Source organism: Manis javanica, chromosome 6 (genome assembly GCF_040802235.1).
Source record: "Manis javanica isolate MJ-LG chromosome 6, MJ_LKY, whole genome shotgun sequence".
Taxonomy (NCBI): domain Eukaryota; kingdom Metazoa; phylum Chordata; class Mammalia; order Pholidota; family Manidae; genus Manis; species Manis javanica.
The window spans coordinates 138639571-138658752 of record NC_133161.1 but is presented as its reverse complement, the minus strand read 5'-3'; the positions used below and the strand labels follow the sequence as shown (position 1 = coordinate 138658752).

Below are 19182 nucleotides of genomic sequence, written 5' to 3'. Positions count from 1 at the left end.
TCACATTCCTGCTCTCTAGGTAGCTTACTGTGACTCTTCTCTTCTGTCCTTTGTACCCAGGGGCCTGGTCAGCAACAAGGGTCAGCTGCTGGGAGAAGGCACTCAGTTGTCTTGAGGCAGCAGCCACTCCAAAAAGCTCGAGTTCCTGGAATGTCTGGGGGCTGCTGTGCACTCCTCTTGGCCGAGCCCAGCAGGAAAGGGGGACGGCCTAATGAAGTCCCTGACTGGGTGTCCTGGAACAAGCTCTAAGACTACGCAGTCTGCTTAACCCAGCACCAGCAGTGTGGGAACAAAGACACACCAGTGCAGAGCTTTATTGGGGAAGAAGCCAGCGAGGGCTAGTGGTGTTGCTGCTCGGGACTGGGACCAGTCAATGTGCTCACCTCTGACTGCCAAAGCCCTTCTCCCTGGAGGTGGGGCCTACAGGCTGGCTATGTGTGTCTTTCAGTTACTACGAAGCACGCTCTAGGTAGTTGTTTCCATCTTGGCCGCATGTTAGAAGCCAAGAGAGATGGGGTTTTTGTTTGTTCTGGTTTTTACTTACTAAAGCTTGGGCCCTGCCCCTAACCCATTAAATAAGAATCTTGGAGAGTGGGATCTAGATACCTGTGTATTTCTAAACTCTGCAGGCTCTGGCCTGGTGGCAGTCAGGTCACTGATGTGGTGACCTGGAGGTGAAGTGAGGTGGGGTGACTCCTGGTCTCACGTAAGGAAGATTGAGAGAGCAGAGGTGAGGGAAGGTGTGGTTCATGGGGTGATGAAATGCTGGAGCTGCAAGGATCCCGGGGTAGAGCTTCGCAGCTGCATATGGTCTCAGCCTAGCAGCAGGGAATCCCTGGGTGCTGGTTAGAACTGGGCTTTTCCCACACCCACCGAGTCAGAACGGGCACGTCAGGGTTTGAGAAGTCTGCTTTTGCCATTGTCCGGACCAGTGATCCTCAACCTCGGGGGCACGTTACAATCACCTGGGCTGCTTGAACAAATTCCAGCGCTGGGCCAGACCAATTAAGTCAGAATTCCTAGGTACAGGGCCCAGGTACTCTTTTTATTTAGTACTCCAGGTGATTCTCCTGTTCAGCCAAGGTCAAGAGCAGCCATCTTGACTAGTGCTTCTCAAACTTGAATGTGCATGTGAGTCATAGGGGATCTTTTTTTTCAAATGCACATTCTGATTTTGTGGGTTTACAGGGGGCCTGAGAATTCTGCATTTCTAATAAGGTCCCTAGTGATGCCCAGGTTGCTGAGGTGTTAAATATATTTTGAGCTGCAAGCATCTACTAGGCCAACTTCCCAGTTTTACAGCCAAAGTCACTGAGGGTCAGAGAGGGAGAAGCAAGGCCCCTGGGGCAACCCAACATGTTATTCATGCAGTGCCTTCTGAGCTCCACCTATGTGCCAGGCAGTGTGCTAGATGCCGGGAGGGGCAGGAGCTGGGAGCTCACAGACCTGACTACTCCCCTCACAGAGCTTCTACCCCAGGGAGACAGACAGAAAGCTAATAACTTATAAGCTAATTACAGATCAGGAGAAATGCTGTAAAGGAGATAGGTGACTGGTAGGAAATGACATGGCAGTTACTGTGGGTGTATGTGGAAGAAGGCAGTGTTACTTTTGGGAGAGTGGTTGAGGAAGTCACTAGAACTGTGTTGCACTGGGCTCTTCTGATTACAGTTCTGAACTCTACTGGATGGGGCCGTCCTCTCTCCCCACTGGGGTTTGGGGAGAGGGGCTCCTGATTCTACTGAGGATGTCTCACTGGTCGCTGGCCCCACCTGGCACTCTTCTCCCCATCAAGACTCATTCTTTGATGTTTGTGGACTCAGAGTAGAGCCTGGTAGTGGCTGCATAATGGGATAGTGTTCAGGATAATTGATTTATGATTTATAAGATAAACTGGGTCTCATCCAGATGCTGTCCCTTGCCCTTGAGAAATAACTGGAGGTTTTCCATCGATCCCTGGGAGAGCACAAACACTAGTATTTTCCCCCTTTCCTGGTCCATCACAAGAATCACCTGGCGGCTTGTGAAAACATCTGTCCCAGGTCCCACGCCAGCAAACTCAAGCAATTCCTGGGAAGGGCCCTGGAATCTGTGTTTAGTAAGTGGCCCATGATGATTCTTAGGACCCCATCTTTGGGGGAACATAGTGTGGATGGCACTGGCCTTCAACACCCCGTGCCTCTTCGTGTGGCTGTGCAAACTCCTGAAATTTCTTCCCTGGTGACTCTGAAGCATTTTCCTGGATGAGTTGGTGGCTGAAGGGACCTGCTTATGTGCAAGTAAATAGCCCTTTCCATAGCCCTGTCCTTACCACACTGGCCTTTGCCCTATCCCTTCCTGTTCTCTATATTCTCATTTAAAATCACCCAGCCTTCACTGAGCCTCCCCCGTGCACTTGGGTGGTGAGGGATGGGACCCTGTTTGCATTTGATCAGAGTGCATAAGACTGAAGGAGGCCTTCTGAAGCATCTTAGAGCACACCCTCACCTCAGTGTCTGGCTCAGGCAGACCCACTGGGCTAGAGAAGGGGGAGACTGATGATGGAGAGGTGGGTAGTAGCCAGAACCCAGGGAACTGCCTTGGCTGCTGGAGAATCGATGCACTTCAGTTATGTATTAAAATATGAATCATGCCTTGTGCGTACAGTTAGCTTAACTTGCATGTTAAGTGGGTGGAGGTACCTGTCTGCCTTCCGGAGCTGGCCCTTCCCAGGTCAAAATGTGGAAGAGCACAGTGAGAGGAACCATTCAAGGGAAGCTGCCGTGGGTCAGTCTGGCTTGGGACCTGATCCTTGAGGGGGGGGACCTGACTTCCCTTTCTGGACCCCTGATGCTGCCTTTGAGGGGTTAGGTGAGAAGGGCTGCTGTCTGGATGGCTGCCCCAGAAGCAGCTTTGTGCTTTCTGGAGGAAGGAAGAGGCAGGCGAGGGGTGTTTCCTACTCCGGTGTATGCAGGAGTGTTTGTGGAGCTGACTGGATGCCTGTGACTCTTACCTCCTAGGTGGCCCGAGGCAGCCGGGATGACAGCTCTCCCCAGGAACACTGCTACCTGCTGAGAAACATGATCAGCAAGTCCCGTGAGTGCTGTCTGAGAGTTCCCCCACCTTGAAACATGGGCCCCCAGAAGCAGCCTTCAGCATCACCCTGGGACCCCCTGTTGGTGTCCCAGGGAGCCAGGGTCCTGCTCTTCATCTTGAAGGACAGTGGAAATGCACAGGTCCAAGCCCCATGCTAGGAAGTGAGGGCCAGGGACCGGGTCTGCTTGAGTTGGTGGTTGCAGGGGACCGAAAGGGGGCAGGTGTGAGAAGGTGGACTGGGGCCGTGCCCGCCTGTTTCTGCCTCCAGCTCCTCTGTGCGTGTGCCCTGCAGGCTGGAAGCTCCTGGCCATGCTGGCTCTGGTCCTGGTCGTCATGGTGTGGTACTCCATCTCCCGAGAAGACAGGTACATCGAGCTGTGAGTCTCCCTTTCATATCCTTCTGTTGGTTCTTCTCAGGAAGGCTTGGGGCTGGAGCACCCTGCAGTGGGACACCCAGTCGGGCAGGAGGGTTCCGAGAGCCAGGGTATGACCTCTCCCTTCAGTACTAGCACGACATCCTTCTGGGAGGGTGGGTGCTGTGGGTTTGGGGGACGGAGTCTGAGATGCTTCCCCAGAGCCCTCACCCAGGGAGTGCCAGAGAAGGAAGAGCTGGATCCTCAATGAGCCAGTTTCAAAGAGGAGCTGGCGTTGAGGTGCTTCCACCTTGCACGCTGCTCTCCGCCGTCTTGGGATGCGGCGAACGTTGAGGCTGCCTGGGCCCCTGACGGCTGACCAAGCTCCTTTCTCTGCGCCTTTTCTGTCTCCAGTTTTTATTTTCCCATCCCTGAGAAGAAGGAGCCATGCCTTCAGGGCGAGGCGGAGAGGAAGGCCTCTAAGCTCTTTGGCAAGTAAGTACAGGAGACTGCGGTGGGTGGAGTGGGGCATGGGGTGAGCTGGGATTGGGAGTTTCACAGGGTGGGGGTCTTAGGGCCGGCTAGATGGAGGGGACTGTGTTGGTGGACCTGGGCTAGGTGGAGCCCATGAGGGCATATATATATATCATATATATACCATATATATGATATTAGGGGCGTGACCCTGATTCTCATCAAGATTAATCCCTTTCTCTTCCCCACCCTGCTTTCCTCTCTGGGCAGCTACTCCCAAGATCAGCCCATCTTCCTGCAGCTTAAGGATTATTTCTGGGTCAAGACACCATCTGCCTATGAGTTGCCTTACGGGACCAAAGGAAGTGGTAAGACCCACATGGTGTAGTGGGAATGGTGGGCTCACTGTGGCCACAGTTTCTTGTTCTTTTACGTCCCAGGGTCCCAGAGTCCAAGCTCTGAGCCAGGCTCTGACGGTGGGTCTGGGGAGGAAAAGGCACCCAAGGCCCTGAAGGGCAGTGGTGGGGGAGGAAGGCTGCCCCTGCAATGCTCACTGTTGTCGTGAGCCCTTCCAATCTGGTTCTTTTTGTAGAAGACCTGCTCCTCCGGGTCCTAGCCATCACCAGCTACTCCATTCCAGAGAGCATCCAGAGGTAAGGACACGCTGCTCCCCTTTGTGCCACAGTGTGAAACAGCCATGGGCACATACCTCCCAGGGAGCCTTCTGTCTCCGGTCCCCTGTGGCCAATTTGACCTTCTTCCTACTCTGCCTGTCTCCAAGGGAGGCAGGTACTCTGATCGCCACAGCAACTGGGCCTGGGCATCGGGGTGCCTGGGCAGGCAGAGGCCGCTGAGGGTGTCTCTGTGACAAGACAGGCCTGGGCAGCAGGTGCAGGGGCTCTGAAATGGGGTTTCTTATTGGTACCCCCTCAAAGTCTTTCCTCCTGTCCTGTCACTTCCATGCTCTGCTCAGTTTCCTCTCCCATTAAAGGCTGCAGAGTCCGCAAGTCCAGCAGGACTCTGGGGATGCCTGCTCCGGGCGGAAGGGGCCTCCAGGCCTGGCGCAGAGCTGGGGCAAGAGAGCTAAGTGGGCAGGAGCAGGGCTGGCCTCGGGCCTGATCACCCTCTTCCCATGGCAGTCTCAAGTGCCGCCGCTGCGTGGTGGTGGGGAACGGGCACCGGCTGCGCAACAGCTCACTGGGAGATGCCATCAACAAGTATGACGTGGTCATCAGGTGCGTGTGACCGGCCCTTCCCACTGCCCTTTGGGGTGACTGCCGGCAGGCCCCGTGGAGCTCTAGGTGATGGCATCCTTCTGCCTCCCAGATTGAACAATGCCCCAGTGGCTGGCTTCGAGGGTGATGTGGGCTCCAAGACCACCATGCGTCTCTTCTACCCTGAATCTGCCCACTTCAACCCCAAAGTGGAGAACAACCCAGACACACTCCTTGTCCTGGTGGCTTTCAAGGCAATGGACTTCCACTGGATTGAGACCATCCTGAGTGATAAGAAACGAGTAAGTGGGGGCAATGGGAGGAGAGGGTTGAGGCCTGGGGGTGGGGACCCTGCCTGAGTCGGAACCACATGGCCCATAGTGTCTGCCCTGCAGTCCTGAAGAGCCCAGGAGGGGAGGGCATCAGCTCAGTGCTCTGCAGGGCTCCCCACGCTGGAGGCTGCCTGGCCCAGGAAAGCTGCCAGCATGTGCGTTTGCCAGTGAGCAGCTTGGAGCAGAGGAACCGGCCAGTAGTCCTCTTCAGGCAAGGGACAGGTTGGAACAGTTGAGACTTTTGTTCCTCCCGGTGGACCCTAGCAAGTCCACTATGTCTCTTTGTCATTAGACCAGATGCTAAATTGTCCGATCTGGTATTTTTGCCAGATGTTTAGACAACCCCAAACTCAAGCCTTTCAGACCTGTTTGGATATCCTTGGAATCGGACAATGGTTGGACCCCATACGCTGCACACTGCACCACCTGGCCCCCTTCTCTCCTCTGGTCTTCCCGTCTCTGGGCAGGCCTCCACTCACCCCAACTCCTAATGGCCTCTGCTGTGATGCAGACCCCTCCCCCCACTCCTGAGGCCGAGGACCTCCAAGCTGGACTTGAGAAACAAGTCTTCACCCACTGCGATCTCTCCCTCCCAACCCCTCCCCCCAGGTGCGCAAAGGCTTCTGGAAGCAGCCTCCCCTCATCTGGGACGTCAACCCCAAACAGATTCGGATCCTCAACCCCTTCTTCATGCAGATAGCAGCTGACAGACTGCTGAGCCTGCCCATGCACCAGCCACGAAAGATTAAGCAGGTGAGGATAGGCTGCGAACAGGGAGGCTGGGGGAGGGGCTGGGGTCCAGGGCAGGAAGTAGGTGGGACGTTCTAGAGGCTGAGGAAGCTGTGGAGCACCCCGTAAGAGGGGGAAATAACAGCTTGTAAGATCTGCAGAGATCTCAGTGATAACAGAGATCCGCAGAGTTCACTGCCTGTGTTTGAAAGCACCTGTTAGAGCCTGCCGAGCACAGCCTTTGGGCGCTCACCTGCCATCAGCGTTGGACTCTTCAGCTTGCTGCGGCCAGGGAGAGCACGCAGGTTTGAGAACCGTGGGGCATCTCCAAAGCGAGGAGTTAGGGGAAGGGTACTTTTCGGGCTTGGGGCTGGAGTTAGAGTAGGGTTTGGGCAGGCACCGGTCAGAATATGTAAGCTGGGAGTTGCTGGGAGAGTCAGTGTGCTTCTCGTCAGGACAACTCAAGCCCATGCAGTTCCTGACTTTATCTGTGATCTGATCTTGGAACGTAATGGTCAGAATGAGTTAAAAGAGCCCGAGTGTCCAGTCTGTCTTGCATGTCACGGTTTGGTAAGGTGCGTCAGTTCTGGGAGTCAGGACAGTCCTGGAAGGTTGAGCTTTGCTTTCAGCATTCAGAGCCCCAGTGACTGACCCTCAGCTGGTGCATTTAACACATTGTGGCTTCCTGAGAACTTCCACGCAGGTCTTTTGAGACCTCAGAGAAACTGTGTGGGGTGGTGGACAGACGTAACTGGCAGCCGTAGAGAGGACTTGGCTGTACCACTTACAGTGTGGCCTTGGGCAAATCAGCTGCAGAGCCTTGGTTTTCTAATGTGTGTGGTGGGGGCAATATTAACACTGACCTTGTAAGGCACTGTAGGATTTAAAAAGATAATTATGTAACACAGCTATCACAGAGATGGGTACACAGTGAATGCTCAATAAATATTTGTTAAATTTTGAATAAATAATTTTGTTTACTGAATTTACTGTGATTCGTCTTCATATGTTGAATGCCTACATTTGTGGCTGCTCAGTACTAGGCCCTAAGTTTGCATGTTTAGGGAGTAAGACATGCTCCTTGCCCTGAGGAAACTCAGTCTAGCAAAATAAACATACAAGTAACAGCAAAGAGTAGCAAATGGCCTGATAGAAAGTTGTTCCAAATGCTGTAGGATCTGGGAGGTAGGACAGAGCTCTGCTTAGGGCTATCTGGGAGGCCTCCCAGAGGTGGTAGCCTTGGAATTGGGTCTTGCAGGGTCATGAGGCCCATCAGGCAGAGAGAATCAGGGAAAGGTATTTCATTGAGCAAGACCAGACAGCTCCCCAGGCACCGAGTTCTAGTGCAAATGGAGTTGAAGGTGCAGCAAGGAGAGGTTTTAAGCCCCTGATGGGGTGGGACACAGAGGGTGAAGGCCAGAGAGAAGCCAAGGATGAGAACCCAGCTTGTGGCAGACGTGAGAGGGAAAAGGAAGGATGGACTTGTTATCAGCATTAGTTTACCCTCACTGCCTAACAAAGTTCTACAAGTTAGTGGCTTAAAACAACATCCATTGATCGATTGGCTCATTGTTCTGTAGGTCAGAAGTCCACATGGTGTGGCTTGATTCCCTGCTTAGGGTATACAAGGCTCAAACCAGGTTGGCAGCCAGGCTGAATTCTTGTCTAGAGACTTGGGAAAATTCATGCCCAAGCTTCATCTTGTTGGAAGAATTCAGTTCCTTGTGGTTGCAGGACTGAGGTCCTATTTCCTCGCTGGCTTTCAGCCTGGGATGGGGGTACCCTCAACTCTTGGAAGCTGCCCACATTCCTTGCCATGTGGATCCCTCCATCTTCAAGCCAGCAATAGCATGATAAATCCTTGTGCTTCACATCTCTGACATTGCTGATCTCTAGATCAGATGTAAAGCTCAGGTAATTAAGTCAAGCCCACCTGTATTATCTTCCTATCTTATGGTCAACTGTGCCATACAGAGCAACATAATGTAATATCATATACCTCATCCTATTCATAGGTTCCACACACACTCAAGGGTGAGGGTCATTGGGGGTAATCTTAGAATTCCCCTGCTACAACATTTACTTCACAGGTGAAATTGAGAGATTTATAACAACTAGGTTTCCAGCTTGGACAACTGGGTGGATGGTTGTAAATTTAACTAATATAGGGAATACAGGGGACAAGGTGAGTGTGATGAGTTTAAGGAGTCTGTGTCCTTCCCCCCACCTTGCTCCTCAGAAGCCCACCACCGGACTGTTGGCCATCACCCTGGCCCTCCACCTCTGTGACTTGGTGCACATTGCTGGCTTTGGCTACCCGGACATCCACAACAAGAAGCAGACCATTCACTACTATGAGCAGATCACGCTCAAGTCCATGGCGGTGAGCAGTCCCTGCTTGTGAGCTGGGTGGGGCAGACTGGCCTGGGGACACTGGGTGAGTAAGAACCAAGGCATCTGGACTCCCAGGCCATTGTCCTCTGTATTAGGCCACAGATTCTGCCTTCCTTCCAAGAGCCAGCTTGGGGAAGGGTGCTCCCCAAAGTATGGGGCTGTGGGGTGGGCCAGAGAGACTTTCCTAGGCCAAGGAGGTCCCTGGGAGTCCCTCAGTGTGCATCCTTGGCTGTCTCCACAGGGGTCAGGCCACAATGTCTCCCAAGAGGCCCTAGCCATCAAGCGGATGCTAGAAATCGGAGCAGTCAAGAATCTCACTTACTTCTGACCTGAGCAGGAGCGGTACCCATCGTGTGCCCCCCTTGCCACCTGAGCGACCCCCATCCATGGCTGTGCAGGTGCCTGGTGCCAGCATGCCCTGCTTGAACCCACCCTTCTCTGTGTGGTGAGGGGTCCTGAGGCTGGCCAGGTCTGAGATGAGGCCGTGCCCCTGGCTGCTCTAGTGGAGGCCAGACCCAGTCAGGTGGAAGCTCCGGGGTAGCGGGAGCCCTGCCAAAGCACGGGGCTGGTTGCTGTGGCATCTCCTCTCTGCCAGCTCTGGGAGGTTATTTAATGGGCTATTTAAATAAGGGGTAGGAAAGTGCTGTGGGCTGGTCCCATGGCATCCAGAAAACGGCACAGTACAGTGTTCTGCCCACTTTTTATAAAAACACAAAAGTTCTGGGCCCCCTGAGGCCTAGACCCAGAAGAGGCCTCCCAGGGGGGGTGGGGGCATCTGCAGTGGGTGGGTGCCCTCCAGAGAAGGGGCTGCTATCTCCCAGCAGGCATGGGAAGATCATAAGTGTGGGGGTTCCACAGAGAACGGGACCTCATCTAGAAAAAAGGTTTGAAACCTATCATTAAACTATTTTTCCTAAAACGGAAGCAGTTGTGATATCCAGTGTCCTTTAGGTTGGGGAGAACATGGATGGGGCAGTCGGCAGGCTCAGTAAAGACCAGAAGTCTTTCCAGGACTCAGTGGGTCCCAGAGCAGGCCATCGTAATTCAGGAAATAACTTTTTATTGAGTACAGTGCTTGGTGCCAAGTCATGCATGGTCACACTGGCATAGCAGGACAGCAAAGTGGTGCCAGAGCAGCCCTGTCTGCTGGACACCCAACCTGGCATCCCGAATCCTGAGTTACTTCCCAGGGGTAGAGAGGGGAAGGGGAATGCTAGATGGAAGTTGCCAAGCCCTCTCCCACCTCCCTTTCTTTCCCTCTCCAGCCTTCATATTCCAAAATCTCATGCTGGGAGGTGCATGTTTGAGGACAGGGGTGGAGTCAGACAAAGAGCCAAGTCTCCCTTCTCAGATTAAGTGGGAATCATAAAATGGAGTTTATAGAACGTCTTGCCGGTGGCCAAGGCTGCCAGGGTTGGGATGGGCAGGGCTCGGGCTGCGTCTGAGGGGTTTGGCAAGTCCTGTCAGCCAGTTGCCAGGCCAGGGGACAAAATGCTTTTCTCCCTCCAGGTCTCCAGAATTGTGACAGCCCTGCTGGTTGTCTGTCTCCACGCGCTTTGTTCTCCATCCTCCTGGGCCCTGCTTAGCTGCCAGCTGGGCTTCCCGCCACCCCCGCAGCTGCTCCTTCACATCTGGAGCCAGAAGGGAGAGCAGGAACTCCCCCCTAGGGGAGTCTTGCAACTGTGTCCCTGGCTTTCTCGGAAAGAGTTGCAGCCTTGACGTTTTGAGACAGCTAGGTTGGGACAGGGCAGATAACGAGGGGCAGAGATTTGGGAAGCACAAAGGAAGAGGACACATTTCTCGACAGTGTTGGGTGGACTTGAGAACACCAACCTCATCCCACAGAATGGCCCCGAGAACCATCTGGGAATGGAATTGCTGGCTCTCCTGGAAGCTGGGGCAGAACTGCTGTGCTGGCTGCTCACCTCCCAGGGGAGAGGGGGGTTCTGAAAGCAAGTAAGGCCTCAGCATCTGCAGCCCCCAGATTCCCCTCCTCTACATGGGCAAGTTTTGCTTCCCAAGTTTTGTCCTGGGAGGGTGCAGGGAGGACTTGCTAACTCTGACTGGGGTGTAAGTTTTGTGTGTGTGTGTGTGTGTGTGTGTGTGTGTGTAATCTCATCTCTGACTGGGGTGTAAGTTTTTTGTGTGTGTGTGTGTGTGTGTGTGTGTGTGTAATCTCATCTCTGCTTATCCTTGACACTTCCCTAACAGCTTCTCGTAAGAGTGTGCAAGGGAGTGTCCATTTCCCCTTCTAGGGCCATTAAAAGTGGCTGTCAGCACGTATGATCCAGCTGTCCTGGACTGGGGCCACTGCCTGTTACTAAACGTGCCTATACTTGAGCCAGAATCCAACACACACGATGGGTCAGACCCGTCTAAGTTCCACACACGCATATGTAGACACAGGAGCATTTTACATTCTAGTTGGCTTATGCCAGTGAAGCCATGTGCAGCCAGCCAGTCCTTTACAATTACATATGGACAAGAGCGTGTATGGGAATAGGGGTATATATACCCAAACTGGCCATCCTTCCCTTGAGGAGGTGGGTTCAGCTTTCTGCAGGGCAGTCCACTCTCAGAGAGTGGACCTTGGAGGTGGAGTTGTGGGATGGGGTTCTGTGGTGTTCTTAGAAAGGGACTTTCATTCTTCAGTTAGTGTAACCAATGTGAACGAATTGCCTGCCAGCCTGCCTGGTACTGATCAAACCATCTCCTGAAGATAAGGGGGGCGGGGAGAGGGGCGCAGGAGAAAAGCCCTTGGGTGCAAGTCAGCAGATCTGGGTCTGACACCAGACCCTGCCACTTGGTTATGCGTACCCTTGGGCCAATCATTTCTCCCGTCTAGGTTCCAATTCCTACATTCATTGAAACGAGAACCAGTTACATCAGAATTACCTGGGGGTGATTTATATAGAGATTCTCGGGTGTTCCCACGTCGCTGGGGATGGGAAACCTGGAATCTGGAATTTTAATAAGCACCCAGAACCAGTGCTGTGGTAAACTAGACGATGATCTCACGGCCTCTTTGACTAGATGGCCTACGCGCAGAGCCCACCCTGACCCCCCGAGCTTTTGCTCTGGTTTAATTAGGCGCATGCGCGCCGGAGGAGCAACCGTGCCCAGCTGGCCCCGCCCCCCCAGCCGCCGCAGGGGTGCGCATGCGCCGTCCACGGGAGCGCAGGGTGAACCGGTGAGGGTCGGTGGAGGCAGAGCGGCGCCCTCCCGCGGTCAGCCTGGAGAGCCCTTGAAGTGTCTGGCGACCTCTATGGAGGTCAGCCGGGCGGTCGGCAACTTCCGTGGCCGCTGTCCGGGTTTTGCAAGCCGGGCCGCGGTTTTCTGAGCCGGTGTTTACCCGGGCTTTTCTGATCTCCACTCGGCCGCTTTCACGTGATCTTTGGTGACTTCGCCGAGGCCAGGGGTGCACCTGTCTTCACCTGCGACGGAGTGGAAAACATCTCCATCCCATTTTGCCTCGAAAAGTCTAGCCTTCCTCCACAGAGGGAGAAACTGAGGCCCGGGAAGTGAAGGGACACCCAGCTCCACCACGCGGCTGAGTACGACACAGTTTCAGTCTTTTATCTGGCTTAGGATCACATTTAAATGATGTTCTATATTCACATTACATGGTGTGCCTTAATTTCGGACGCCTCGGGTTTTTATTTACTTAACTTTATTTTTATTTACTTAATTTTATTTTAAAAATTCGGGACTTTACATTCCAGGACATAAGTACATCCAATTGCTTTACCCCTGCAACTGTCTAGCTCAGGAAAAATCTGAGCTTGGAAACAGTTCTATCTCTGAGGCACCGAGGTGTAGTGCCCCAAAATACGCACGGTTGGGTCGTGGGTTTTACTCCTGGGGGTGCTCTGTCATGTAATTAGACCAGTGAACCTCTGCTCCTCCACCTGTAAATAGTGATTTATGCATGCCTATCTCACAATGAGGTTGAAAGGATCTAATGGGAATATGATTGTAAAAACTTTGTGTAGACTGTAAAGTATGATATAAATATTAGGTTGGAAAACCGCCTTGAATAACGGAAAATACTGGAAATGCAGGTGAGGTATATCTGGAGGACCAAATATTTGCCCAGGTACTGAGTAGCATGACTGGTTACAGAAAGGTCTTTGTCTTTAAATCACCTACAAACTAAGTAGGGGTTGGTGAGACATCAGGAGAATGACTCAGATGCAGGCTTTGCACAATCAAACAATGAACAATGAGTTCAGACTGCTCCCTGGCAGTGGTTTTCATGTTGAAGTCACGCCTTTAGGGGTTTTGGAGAAAGTGGTTTCTTGAGCGACATTATCCATTTTGATGGCATGCAGCATACCACAGTAAATTCCTAAATTAAGGTTGAAAAGTACAAGCTCAGAGTTGGTCAGTTCCCCTCTAAGCCCTTTAACTTTTTTGATGTCTTAATTATAGCTTCGGAAGACTATTTGTTCGTTTTGAGCATTCCCATGGTTCTGTTCCAGACATGGTTCCAGGAAGTCCTTCCAGCTTAAAAGTTTAGGAGGGATTTATGTTATGTGTGTGTCTAGTTATAGCTGTTTCCCTGTCCAGTTCTTTCTCCTCAAGTTTACCTCTCTTGTTAGGGATCTTGGGGATTCTGTGCTGGAGAAATGATCGGGGAGATGAACCTTGAGTTTCATTAGATGTCAGATTTGGCAGGAGCCCACGTGCATTGGAAGACTCTGTTTCTTCATGTAAAGGTATTGCAGAGAGCAGGACCACAGTCCGTCCAGCAAAGTTAACACAGAGGATTTGACAAAAAAGTTTTTAGGGAAAAATGAAATTTGTGGGGCAGGTTTCAAGTTTGGAAGACCAACTTAAAGTACACCCAACCCCTCAACAGAGGCACAGCTTTCTTTTGAGAATCTTGCAAGACTGGGAGGGTGGAGTTGGGCGGAGGGAGTAAGAGAGGGCTCAGATGTTGAAATCACCCTAGGGGACTGAAGTTGGAATTATTGAACTAAGCTATTCCAGAACCATCTATTATTCTGAGGCTTCCTAAAACACCATTTACATACATCACCAACTTTAACACTTAAGAAGCATCTCTTGCTTAAAAACGCATTTCTCTCCTGAGGAAAAATCCCATGAAAGTAGAAGTTAGAGTCTGGTAGGTTCTCTCCATTTCTGTTCTTTTTCTCTGTGGATTTATGTTCCACTGATGTAGCCCTGCATGGCAGGAGAACTAGAGAAACTTAATATAAGTCAGATAGTTTCTTATCTGAAAATTCTGCCCTTACTTTCCTTAGAAAGGTGGTGAAGGAGGTGTATTTAAGGTAATCCACCTGGACTTGTCTTTGCCTAATTGATGGTGACTTTGAGAAGGATGAATCCCAATATCAGTTCCTATCCTGAGTAGCACTTTTCTCCTTGCATAATTGGGAATGGATGTCAGAGATGCTCCACTTACTTAAGACCCAAATTCTCCCGTAGAAGACATGTTTCCTGAGACTTCATTTACCTTGTCTTTGAGCACTAGTATTTTAGATTCACCACAAAGAAGATAGTTACAAAGGAGCATTATTTGAATGTTCTCACAGCATTCCAAGATATTTCCAAGGGCCATAGGTTATGAAGCAGCGGAAGGAGATGCCTCTGCATAGATGGGGCTTTCTGATCAGTGAGTGAGTTCAAGGGAGCGTTCCACCCAGGGGCTGAGGATGTCCCAGCCCTGTGGGTGGCCTGGGTGGATTGTCCCAGAGAGACGCTTTGGGAACATGGAATGGTACCAGGGATGTAGACCACAATTCAGCAATGTATCTTGTGAATGGTGTATGTTCACAAAAGGCCTTTTAAAGATGAGGGCTGTGGAAGGATAGAACTACTGTGCCTGTAGTAATGAATGCTTTCAGTGTATTTCAAGACCTAGCCTAACGTTAGAGAGCAGGCAGAGACGGACCCAGGAAGAAGACAGAGAAGAATGCATGGCTTCCTGCAATAAAACGCATTCATCCAGGAAAACATGTCCTCATTTTTAGAAAGACAAGTCACTCAAGACTTTCTCATTTTTCCCAGTTGATGACCGAGTTAGAAAGACTGAAACACAGGGTTGGGGAAAACATGATTGGAGCCTTACTGGGGATGAGACATAGCTAGCAGAGTGACAGCTCTTCTTCAGTGATTCTCAAAGATCGCTGTAGCTTGGATGCTAAAACTGAAAGTGGCTTGTATATGTTTACAACTCCTAAAACATCTTCGGTAAGAGGCTTTTAGAAGACTGCTTAAAAGGGGAGGTAAACTTTAAGATTTAGTCGAGATGTCGTTGGCCTATGTCTAAAAGTTTGTTTCTTTTAAGAGGCAACAAAGTGGTATTTCAAACAAAAATCTAATACACAAACTAAGAGTTTTTATTCAAATATTTATACCTTTATTTTAATAAAGAGCTTATTTTGTAGGGAAACTTCCTAGAGAAGAAACTAATCACAGGACTCCCCTTTGTCTTTTTCTGGTGCCGTCATAAACCGCGTACGTGATACTTGGGAAGAGCTAATCGAGCTTGGGTGCCTTGCAATTTCAATTCTGATGCCATAATAACAAACACCACACGCTGCATGTATGCTTCCCATACAGGAAGTGAGGAATGGGGTTCCTGTTGGCTCCTTTTCTCCTGTTCTGAGAAATCTCCCAAGGACTTCAGCATGTTCGTTTTCATTTCCCCAGGTCCTCTCCGCTCCACAAGTTCAAAGGCAGCTTCAAAGCCCTATTACTTTATAGCACTTGTTTCAAAAGGCTCCATCAGAAATGGATTTGATGTGGCATTCTAGCTCTTCACGTGATAGCATTTCCTATTCCATGGAAGTTGAAGAGGTGGTGGAAATAACCCCGGCCTTTCCAGACTGATAGCGAGCCTGGGAATGAGCAAGTGGGCTCCCATCCAGTGACTTGGAGCCAATAATGAATTTTAAAGCTATCAGAAAGCTGGATACTGGCCTTGCTAGGAGTGGGGGTGATTTGATACACAGAATGGCTTTGTTTCCCAAGGAGTTGTGGTCTTTGCAGGTCATCTGGGGACTTGAGTGGGAGAATGCTAGTCCTGCCTCCCTAAAGGAGCTGTGGCCTATCCCTGCTCAGCCTGCCCCAGATTGGGTACTAGCAGATGGCCTTGAAAACGACCATCCTATTCTAGGATGAAAGTGGCCTTGAGCTTGCACTGTAGGATGGAAACATTTTACAGTGGGAACCATGTGTGTTTAGATCTCATGTTTGCCACTTGTTAGCTCTGTGCCTTGGGCAAGTCTTTTGGCTTCTTTAGGCCTCATTCCCTGGTCCATAAAATGGTGATGCTTTGTGGAATGGTCAGGATTAAAAAAAGATTACAAATAAAAAGTTAATTTGAGATCATCTATGGGGGGATTCAGGGCTTCCCACTGCCTTCTTTATTTATTTTTTTCCTAACACCTCTGTTTACCAGCTTTCTTACTCCTTTGCAAGAAGTAAGTAGGGCTGGAGACACCTGAGGGGTATATGTAGCTCAGCCTGGTCTCCTCCTCAATGCCTCAGCTTCCCAGAAGCCCCTGGATATTGCTATTCTTTTCCCTCGACATTCTCCTCTTTCACCTAGGCCTTACTTGGACTTCCTATCCCTTCAGCAGTTCTTTGCTGAATTTGTGCATTGGAAGAGCTCAGGGGGCTGGGGACTGAGACTACATGGCTGAGTCCGGGCTGCCAGCTCCTGTCCTCTGTGCTCATCTTGCCTGAGAGTCTGCATTCCTCCCCTGGGAGTGCCTGGAGTGACAGAGGGAGAGGAGCTCATTCTATCCTATGAGAGAACAGACTCATGCCCTATTCTTCTGGTTATTCTGTCATAACCTTGGGCCCCAGAAAAGAATGGGCACCTCCACCGATTGTAAGAGCTGTGTGTGTGTGTGTGTGTGTGTGTGAGAGAGAGAGACAGGGGCAAGGGGCAAAGTAGGCAGTGGTGAGGATTAGGAGGTGGTGAAGATGCAATTAGGGGACAAATCCCCTGAAGTCATCCTTGTCTTTCTTCTAGTATGCCAAGGCAGCTGGCAGCTGGTCTTAGATCCTTGTTTCCTGTTGGCAAAGGCAAAACATATATGGAAAGGAAGAAGGTTTTCAAGGTTAAGGTAGGGTGCACAGGGACCAATATCCTGACATCTGTGCCAGGCCAGAATGGGACTCGGAGCACAATCTGAACTGGGATACACACTTAACATTTCTTAACAGTTTTTACTACCTCAGGCTTGGGGGCAGCAAAGGAACTGGGGAATTTTGAAGCAATAGGAAATATGGTGGAAGCAGAACTCCACTGGGTGAAGGCATTTTGAAGGCTATGTACAGAATCTGTGGTTGGGGCCATCCCAGACAACAATGTGTGAAAAGAACACACACTTTTGACGTGAAGGTTCCAACAGGGGTAAGGACTACCAGGTAAGGCTGGAGAAGAAGGGTCTAAATCTTAGGAGGGACTTCCAACCTTACAGACAATTTGGGTTTTCCAAAATTCCATTTAAACCCTGCCCCCTGAACTAGCACTTAGACTTCCCCATCTGGTCTACCATCACCATGTCAAGCTTCCCACCCAAACAAGGCCATTCTTAGAGTATTCTTTGAGTCCCAGAGTATTAGGGTGTTTGGTGGCATAGGCTCTTTGAAGAGGGCCTCCTGCCCTGAACCCCGAAGGGAACTTCCCTTGCAGAATATTGCTGAAAGGCCTAGAATGACCCCTTTCATGCCCAGCATGACCACTTGGCCTCTGAGCTGTTATTTGGCATGAGTCAGGTGTTGGGTGAGCCTGGCGTTTGCATGCACTCTGGGTTGGGCGCGTCTGCAAGGACAGGGCTCTCCCTGGGTGCTGATGCCCCACAGCCACAGCCTTCAGCTACCCTAATCATCTAGGAACACTGAACTAAGGAAGGGCAATGAACGTTGGGTCCTCAATGTACTCTCTGAGTTCTTGAGTTCTTCCTGGGCTGTGCAGGAACAAAAGGACAGAACGGATTTGTTGGATAAGTCCAACAAATTTATTCTCAGGTGGATGTCAGGGGGAGGTGGATCTTGCCTGTGGAGTCACTGAAGACAGGACTATTGTCCCTTTTGCAAATCTAGGCCCCTGGAGCTTCATCAGCTGTGAACATGAGTCTCATCATCTCAGTGACCTGCCCTCTAGGCCCCTCAAGCCGTACCCAGTCCAGGAAACTCTCCAGTGACTGTTAAAAGATCCCTGTCCAGAGAAGCTCTCTCACTTCCTGTATTAGCTGCGGCTGTGCTGTAGGGGCAGAGGGGAGTACACGAAGTAGGGCTGGGTGGGGGACTCTGAACAGCACAGCCTGGAGAGGAGCCTGGTGGGCAAGGTATCCCCCAAGTGCTCACACTTCCCCTCCCTCCAAGCCCCTCCAGGAACAGTGTGTTTGGGCCAGTCCCACCTCAGAGTTCGAAGCATCAAGTCCAAGGATAGAACTGCAAGAGCATGGACACAAAACACCAAACAAATTAGGGGGTGGGCGCATGGCCAGTGTTGTGGGAGAGGCTCTAGGGCCAGGGCCATTTCTGGCTTCTTGCCCTTCAGGGTCTGGGCTCTGAGCAGGGGGGGCTCTGGGTCTCTGGGGAGCTCGGTGCTGGGAAGTGCTTCCCCAACTCCTGCCCAGGCTGGAGAGGGCCACAGGCACAGGGGTAGGGCTTATGGGCAGCAAGGGGGAGAGCTCACGGAGAGCGGATGGCAGTTTCATTAAAGCAAACTTGTAGCTGCCTCTAGCGCCTGTGGGAGGAGCAGGGAGCTGAACGGCGTCCAGGAAAGCGCTGGAACCAGAGCGTCCAGGGCTGAGCTCAGCATGCTCCGCTGCATCCTCTGACCACTTCCCCTCCTGCATCCTGCCGGCACACTGCGGCTGGGACCCAGACTTGTGCTTGATCAGGGCTTTGGAGGAGGGTGGTGGCAGAGGCACTCGGGGGGCTGTCCTGGAGGCAGCCACTTCTGGGGTCCTCTGCCAAGTACCCACGGTCTCTGGAGAGCCAGACTGTGCCGCAGCCCCTTCCCCAGCACTCCCCACCCACAGTTTGGTATCCTCAGACGTGAGTCTGCATCCGCCGCTGCAGGGGCCGGCTGGGGTCGGAGTTCTGGGAAGAGGACTGGGAGTGGTGGGAAGAGGAGGCGGAGGCCTTGCTGGCTTTGTCGAACTGCACGTAGCCATCCTGCTTGCCACTGCTGCTGACGCTGCTGTCACACTGTGTGTCCAGGAAGGAGCTGCTGTCGCTGAGGGAGCCTCTCTGGAACTCCCGCTCACAGAGCTCGATGGACGAGCTGCCCATGCCCAGCACGAACCTCTGTCCGTAGTCGTAGAGGCGGCCCTGGCCGCTCAGGGTGCTGTAGATGTTGGTGAAGGACATGCCCGTGGGCACTCGCTGCTTGCCTGTGGGGCGCAGGTCCGGCTGACAGCTGGATAGCGAGATGGTGGGGGTCGAGTGGTGCTCTTTGAAAGTGTTGACGCTGTAATAGCCATTGGTGGGGTCCTGGGGGGAGAAGGGCGAGAGCAGCGTCCCTGGGCGCCCGGGCTTCCCAGGCTGAGCGGGCACTGCCTTAGGAGGAAGGGCTGAGGGAAAGCCGGAGGGAGCCCGGCAGAAGTGGGCTGGGGTGGG

At 51.9% G+C, this 19182-nt stretch overlaps 2 protein-coding genes across 19 annotated transcripts in view; one reads left to right on the top strand and one right to left on the bottom strand.

Annotated features, from left to right (window-relative positions):
• ST3GAL4 (ST3 beta-galactoside alpha-2,3-sialyltransferase 4) overlaps positions 1–19182 on the top strand; it is a 49359-nt gene that overhangs the window by 28544 nt on the left and 1633 nt on the right. For 4 of the 14 annotated variants that reach the window (XM_017663547.3, XM_037000835.2, XM_017663558.3 and 1 more), the window contains 10 exons: positions 3000–3075; positions 3368–3452; positions 3843–3923; positions 4173–4270; positions 4495–4555; positions 5042–5137; positions 5229–5418; positions 6058–6201; positions 8417–8560; positions 10081–12208. In XM_017663547.3, coding sequence (XP_017519036.2) covers positions 3060–3075; positions 3368–3452; positions 3843–3923; positions 4173–4270; positions 4495–4555; positions 5042–5137; positions 5229–5418; positions 6058–6201; positions 8417–8560; positions 10081–10290 — 1125 coding nt within the window. In that variant the 5' untranslated portion in view covers positions 3000–3059 and the 3' untranslated portion in view covers positions 10291–12208. Of the gene's footprint in view, positions 1–2999; positions 3076–3343; positions 3453–3842; positions 3924–4172; positions 4271–4494; positions 4556–5041; positions 5138–5228; positions 5419–6057; positions 6202–8416; positions 8561–8812; positions 9496–10080; positions 12209–19182 lie in introns of those variants that run through there. The other 10 variants (XM_017663534.3, XM_037000833.2, XM_037000834.2 and 7 more) reach the window with 8 other exon arrangements.
• The window catches only part of KIRREL3 (kirre like nephrin family adhesion molecule 3), a 518771-nt gene continuing 511919 nt past the window's right edge, over positions 12331–19182 (bottom strand). For 4 of the 5 annotated variants that reach the window (XM_073239497.1, XM_073239498.1, XM_017663648.3 and 1 more), the window contains one exon: positions 12331–19056. In XM_073239497.1, the coding sequence (XP_073095598.1) occupies positions 18613–19056 (444 nt within the window). In that variant the 3' untranslated portion in view covers positions 12331–18612. The remainder of the gene's footprint in view (positions 19057–19182) is intronic. The other variant, XM_073239500.1, reaches the window with a different exon arrangement.